This window comes from Leptopilina boulardi, unplaced genomic scaffold, assembly GCF_019393585.1.
Source record: "Leptopilina boulardi isolate dan_hultmark-lab unplaced genomic scaffold, ZJU_Lbou_2.1 LbouV2_262, whole genome shotgun sequence".
NCBI classification, from domain to species: domain Eukaryota; kingdom Metazoa; phylum Arthropoda; class Insecta; order Hymenoptera; family Figitidae; genus Leptopilina; species Leptopilina boulardi.
This window is the reverse complement of record NW_026137821.1, coordinates 805,283-811,724: the sequence shown is the minus strand read 5'-3', so window position 1 is coordinate 811,724 and position 6,442 is coordinate 805,283. Positions and strand designations below refer to the sequence as shown.

Sequence of the window (6,442 nt, the reverse complement as noted above, 5' to 3'; positions counted from 1 at the left end):
AGGCATGCAACATTACGAACGTCCTACTGTATACACAAACTCCTCACTTTAGAAACGACCTGTCAAACCATTGTCAAAAGCAGGAATGTTGTTGATGTTTTTGTTAACCTATTCCAAATAAAAATATAGTTTTAATTAATTCCAAAGTTGTACCCATTATTAATAAAATACTTTATTATTTAGAAAAAAGTATGGAAGTGTAAGTATAAATAGGAGTTGTTAACCTTTTTTTCTTTTTGAAGATTTCATTTAACTACACTGATAAAAAATAATACATAATCTGCTTTTTATTTATGTAATTTCTATCTTAATACAAAAGCAATGCACACACGGCAATAATTAATGAACAAAAGGCAATTTTTAGTCACTAAGATAACAAATGTTTATCATTCATTCAAATGGTTGATACAAAAGTAATAAACTTTCTACACAAATAGAATCGGGGAAAGTTTTTTCAAGTGTTTAAAGGTATTAAATTAATTTTTTTTATAAAATTGTTTTATTAATTGAAACTATAATTATGTGGACATACGAATAAAACGAGATAATTTTTGTTATGTATAATGTTCACACAAACATAACCTATATTATTGAAATAGATAAACTGCTTCATTTTTATGTGAATTTACAAACTATTAAAAAAATGTCAATTCAAATAAAAAGTAGATATTATTTTAAACTAATAATAAAATACATAACATTAATAAACGTTTAAAATGTTTTTTAAAATAAAATAATTCATTATAAGTAAATTATATTTTTTATCGTTTAATGTATTGAGTAGATTTAGAAATTTTTAAATTAAACTAAATTTCTTTAGCATATCTATTAAAATTTTCAGTCGCGCTTGAACTGGAAAACTATTAAAAAAAATATTTAAATAATTACGTATTCATTTAAATTTATATACAATTATTAAGCACGTGAAAAAATTTAATCTGTTTTTACTTAAATGAACTTACGAAATTTTATACAATTTGATTTATCAAAACAACAAATTTTTTTAAGGTAAAGTCTGGATAATTTAATTTTTTACATTCAAATAATAAACAATTAAAAAATAAAATTTTTCAATATTTAATAATTTTACTACCTTACTTAAATAAACATGTGATTTTAAACTTAGTAACTAGTGTAAAAATTAGCTTTCTTCAGTAATAATTGTCTTACGTACATTGTTTTTGTACTAAAGTTCAATTCAATGATTCAAATAATTAAATTTAGGAAAATTTTGGCACTCTATTGAATAAAAAGTCATTTCAAAATAATAATAATAATATTACTCGCTGTAATACATGTATGCAGTAAAAATTTTGCTACTAATAATGTTTTGCGCCTTCTTTACAAGCATGTAAAGTAATGCTTTTCTTTAAGGTGTTGCACAAAAAATATTTAAAACTTAGAATAATTAAATAAAAAATGCCTCGAATGTAGATTTTTATTAATAATTATATAGAAAAAAGTTCAAAAGATTAAATCCATTTCAAATCAGACAAGCTGATTAACTTCAAATCGTAGATTTACCTGACGCTGAATTATGTTATTCTTTATTAAAAATAAGGAGACACGTATTTTTTTATCAAAAAAACACTTTTGAAAAATTGTTTTGCTTGTATTTTTTTTTCTTTTTAGTATAATCAAAAAAAATTTTTTTTTTGATGTTGGTGGTCACGATTATAATTTTCATTTAACGAATTGCCATTTCACATAATTTCTAAATTTTCTAATTATTATTTTTTTGAATTTTAATTTGAACGAATTATTAATATAAAAATTATTTCTTTTGCGAATTACCATTTAACATAATTTTAATTTCCCCTAATATTTATTTATTTATTCTAATCTCTATTTTCTCGAATCGTTATATGCCATAATCAGAATTTTACAGAAACTCCATTTGCCCTCACATACTTCCGGTCAATTTCAGTACTGTAGTTTCCCATCTATTATGTGAAATGGCAATTCGGTAAAATGAAAATTATATAAAATAGCAAATCTTAACTTTTAAAAATAGAAAAAATATAAATTTGATAAATTACATTTTAGAACAAATAATTGTTCGAAAAAATATTTATTATGCCAAATGGTATTTCGAAGAAAAAAAATTGTAAGAAATGGTAATTATGTAAAATCAAAAATAGAATAAACTTTTATTTGGAAAAATAAAAATTATAAAAGTACTAATTCCCTACAATAATAATTATGATAAATGATTATTCGGTAAATTGAAAATTATATGAAATGTTCTTTCGAAGTTAAAAAATTCTGTCAAATAATAATTCGAAACTATTTTTATTATAATTGTTAATAAATAATTAAATAATTTATTAATTTTTTTAAAAACGCATTTCAGGAATGTTTTTGTTTTGGCTTCCTGCAATAGATTATGAAAAAAAATATTTTAAATTTAAAAAGTCAGTTTTAGGTGGCCCAGTTGTGAAATTTTCACCCAGATCTGAACAAGAAATAACAAGATTTAAAAGGAATATTTCTGTTCTTAAATATTGTGATTTTTTCAGAAGCATGGTCTGGAAATTTTATTCAAATTTAAATTATCGTTCAAAAATTTTTTCGAAATTATTTCAACAAGTTTCTGACAACTGATAATATTTTGAAATTAATATGTATTTGTGAATTTAATAGGTATTGAGTTAAATTGTTAAAATACAAATTTTAATAAATGAGAAATAAAAAAATTACATTTAAAAGGTTAAAACATAAAGACACTGAGAAAAAAGGTTTGAGCTGACAACCAAATATTTCATTTAATATATGTGCAACTAAATTTTTTTGGTTGACACAACTAAACTTTAGTTGACTTCAACCAAAGTTTGGTTGAGACTACCAAATTCTTTTTCATTTTCATATTTAGTCGTCTGAAAGAAACTTTGGTTGTTGTCAACTAAAGTTTAGTTGTGTCAATCAAAAAATTTTAGTTGCACATATATTGAATGAAATATTTGGTTGTCAGCTCAAACCTTTTTTCTCAGTGGAGTTTTAATTCAAAGTAAAAATATCTTTCAAAAATTTTCGTTTTTGAAAAATATTTTTCTTTATGTTAAACTTTTAAAACATATTTTTCGCAATTATTACGAATAATTGTTTCGAGAGAAATTAAATATTTTTATTAAATATTGAAACGCATCTGGTAAAAATAACTAAATTTTTGAATACACATAATTATTTGATTTAGAATATGTTGGTTATATAACGAATTACTTCAGTTAAATTCACAACTCTTTACTTGTTCATGAAAGTTCACACCAATAATTTCAAATGTCGAAAAAAATTCTCCTTGTCGCTATAATGGTTTAGCCCGATTGTAACTTATAGGAATTGTTATCCACACTGGTACGAATTTATGGTAAAAATTTGGAACAAAAAAAATGGGGGTTTTGAAAAAATTAGCTTTAAATATTTTCGGAAAATCAACTCTAGTTTCGTTTATTTTTAAACTGTTTGCAAATTTCAAACGGGATTTTAAAGAAGACAAGACCACCAACATCCAAAAAAAATTTTTTGATTATACTAAAAATAAAAAAAATACAAGCAAAACAATTTTTAAAGTGTTTTTTTTTTAGTTTTATCATTCAAAATACAAATGCGCATAATTTCGTTAAAAATAAATTTTATGAAAAATAAAAAAAATACATGTCTTCTTATTTTTCATATAGAATAACATAATTCAGTGTCAGGTAAATCTACGATTTAAAGTTAGTCGGCTTGCCTGATTTGAAATGGATTCAAGCAAAATAATTTTATCAATAAATTTAAATGGTTATATACCTTTAAATAGTGATTATTAATACTTTTTTAAAATCTGTAATAATAGTGGCAACTCCAGTAATACTCACACTTACCCTAATTATTTCTGAACTTGAAAGAGTTTAGATCTTTAGGAGTTAGGCTACTATTGACAGCTAAAATTAATGTTAGGATGTTTTTAGGCATGCTTTGAAGTGTTTAAAAAAATATTTTTTATTGAAAATAGTTATAAACTTTCATCATGAGAATCCTTCTTGTGAGGTGGTTTTTTTTGGGAGTCTCAACTGCACGCAGTACTCAGTTATTAAAAATGAATCTCAGATAAACTAAATTTTTTTACTAATTTATATTAGTATAGATACGTAACCGATTTTAAAAATATTCATTTTCGTTAAGTTGGTTCAAGCTTTCAAAGTTAAAATTCAAATTTTCGACAAAAAAAATCAGTATTTATACCTAAAAAATCCGAATTGAGATTTTAACTTATTGAAAATCGGCAATGCATTTCTGTGAGAAATGTTGTTTTAAAGATGTGATATAAATTCAGAGTGAAAAAAAAATTTGTTAAGTTATGCTGCGTGCAGATTTGAAAAATTCGTTTAAAGGGCATTTCCATGAAAAAGCGGACATTTTGTCCGTGCATCACGATGCCTAAATTTGTCTATAACTTTTTATCAAATTATTATAAAATACAATTTTTTTCGATGCAAAAAGATAGGAAAATAAAAACTTTTCCAAAAATTTTTTTGATTTTATAAGAAAATTGAAAACAGATACAGTAAATTCAATTGTTCTCGTGGAAATGCCCTAAAGTTTTGACATATATTTTCAACCGGAAAACATAAAAAATTTATAAATTGAAAATATTTTACCATTACTCTGCTATTCCAGTGCTGTAAACATATATTAGAGAACTAGAAAAGTTAGAAGTGGAATAGTAAGGAATTATGCTGAATCCAACGAATAGGTAGCAACTTATCGTAGGTGGTCGTTTATTTAGAGTAACTGACATGGTTTGGGAAAGAAAGCAAAATTTCAATGAAAAAAAATTCGAATCGATATAAAACCTTTTTCCTATTATTTTACAAGTATCAAAATATTTTTTAAGCCTATAAATTTTTTTTGATCATTTGAAAATTCTACAGTGGCCTAAAATACGCAAATTTTTTGAAATTTTTTTTTCATTGTTCTATATGTACATATTTTTTAAAACATTTATATACCTAAGAGTGTTCATTTTCTTTAAAATTTTATCAAAACTTCGTTAAAAAATATTCATAATTGAAGGAATTGCACGTATTCTCCTGAATGATGATTTTCAAAAAGGCAAAAATATATTTTTTAAAATATCTTGAACTCGCCTTCCATATTTAACAAAAATTGAATAAAATTTTTTCAGGTTGAAAGAATGCACAGCTTATCTTAGTAATCATGAAGTTCTAAACATTCTTCAAGGAATGAAATCAAATAAAAAGCAAAATTCGGAACAACAGTTAGCCACAATTACCTATCAGACTGTCAAGTATTTGGAGAATATTCCTTCCAGTAAACAATCTTCTGAAAAAATTCGCAACTTTTTAAAAGCTGTCGAAACGTTTAAGTTAACAAAGTGTGAAAAATTGACGTTATTGAATTTGTGCCCAAAGACCGCTCTCGAGATTCAACTGGTAAATAAAAAATTCTCTTTAGAAATTAAAATGTTATAAATATAACACAATTAATTATTAACAAAAATGTTGTCTTTTTCGGTTTTGCTGAAATCATAAAATTTATATTACGTTTTTTCTGCTTTTAAATGAATAAAATTTCCAATTGACCAAGCTCTCAATAACTGAGAAATTTTAAATAATCGTGACACTTCTTTCGTTTAAGATTGTCGAAGACAGTGAAGATCGGTTATCTGAGGAAGAGGTTGTATCATTATTACAAGTGATTGCGGATAATTTAGAAGATAAGGAAGAACAACCCAGCTGATGTGATCTTTCTAAATAGTATGTTAATTCTTTTTTCTCTTTGTGATATTAAAGGCAATTTTACATTTAGTATTAATTTGTTATTATTATTATAAACCTGATAAGTGAAAATAAACTAAACTAGCTAGAGCCCATAATATTAACTAACATTTAATTAAAATTTTTGTGTAAACAACTTTAATAAATTACAATGCCTTCAAATTTTTATTTTTTTATAATGTCGGGAGTAGCATATTCGAGAAAAAGGGCGTTGGGAAAATGAATTCGGGAAAAATAGTGTCGGGTGAAAGTCTGTCGGGAAAATTGATTTTCGGGTAATTCAATTCGGGAAAACTTACGGTAAGCGGGATGTTTAAAAAAAATTGTTCAATTTCAATGTAGCTGGGTGTCTATGAGTTTTTGGGGTCGCTGATTACGAATCTGATGTCAGTTTTTAAAAATTCAAAATGGCGGCACAGGGTTGCCACGGAACACTGATTTCAAAATTCCATAACCTTTCCAGGTTTTCCAGACCATTTTTTAAAAAATTCCAGATTCAAATATAAATTTTTAAAAATTAATTTTTAGCCAATTATGACAAAAAATACAAAATCCTTTAATTAAATTATTAATAAAATAATTTACTAGGGTCAGTTGGGGTAAATCGAAACAGTAGTTATTTTAGTTAAATAACAAATTTTAAAAATAAATACGGCCTTAAACCT

At 24.4% G+C, this 6,442-nt stretch overlaps 1 protein-coding gene across 2 annotated transcripts; it reads left to right on the top strand.

The window, feature by feature from the left end:
- The first annotated feature begins 32 nt into the window (after positions 1-32).
- Positions 33-5,810, top strand: LOC127281046 (DNA-directed RNA polymerase III subunit RPC9). 2 transcript variants are annotated; one of them, XM_051304530.1, is made up of 3 exons: positions 33-199; positions 5,165-5,432; positions 5,638-5,810. In XM_051304530.1, exons 1-3 carry the CDS (start codon positions 192-194, stop codon positions 5,737-5,739), a joined length of 378 nt encoding a protein of 125 aa, XP_051160487.1. In that variant the 5' UTR covers positions 33-191; the 3' UTR covers positions 5,740-5,810. The 2 variants fall into 2 exon arrangements, with proteins under 2 accessions (XP_051160487.1, XP_051160488.1); XM_051304531.1 differs by lacking the exon at positions 33-199 and adding an exon at positions 314-468.
- The last annotated feature ends 632 nt before the right edge of the window (positions 5,811-6,442 follow it).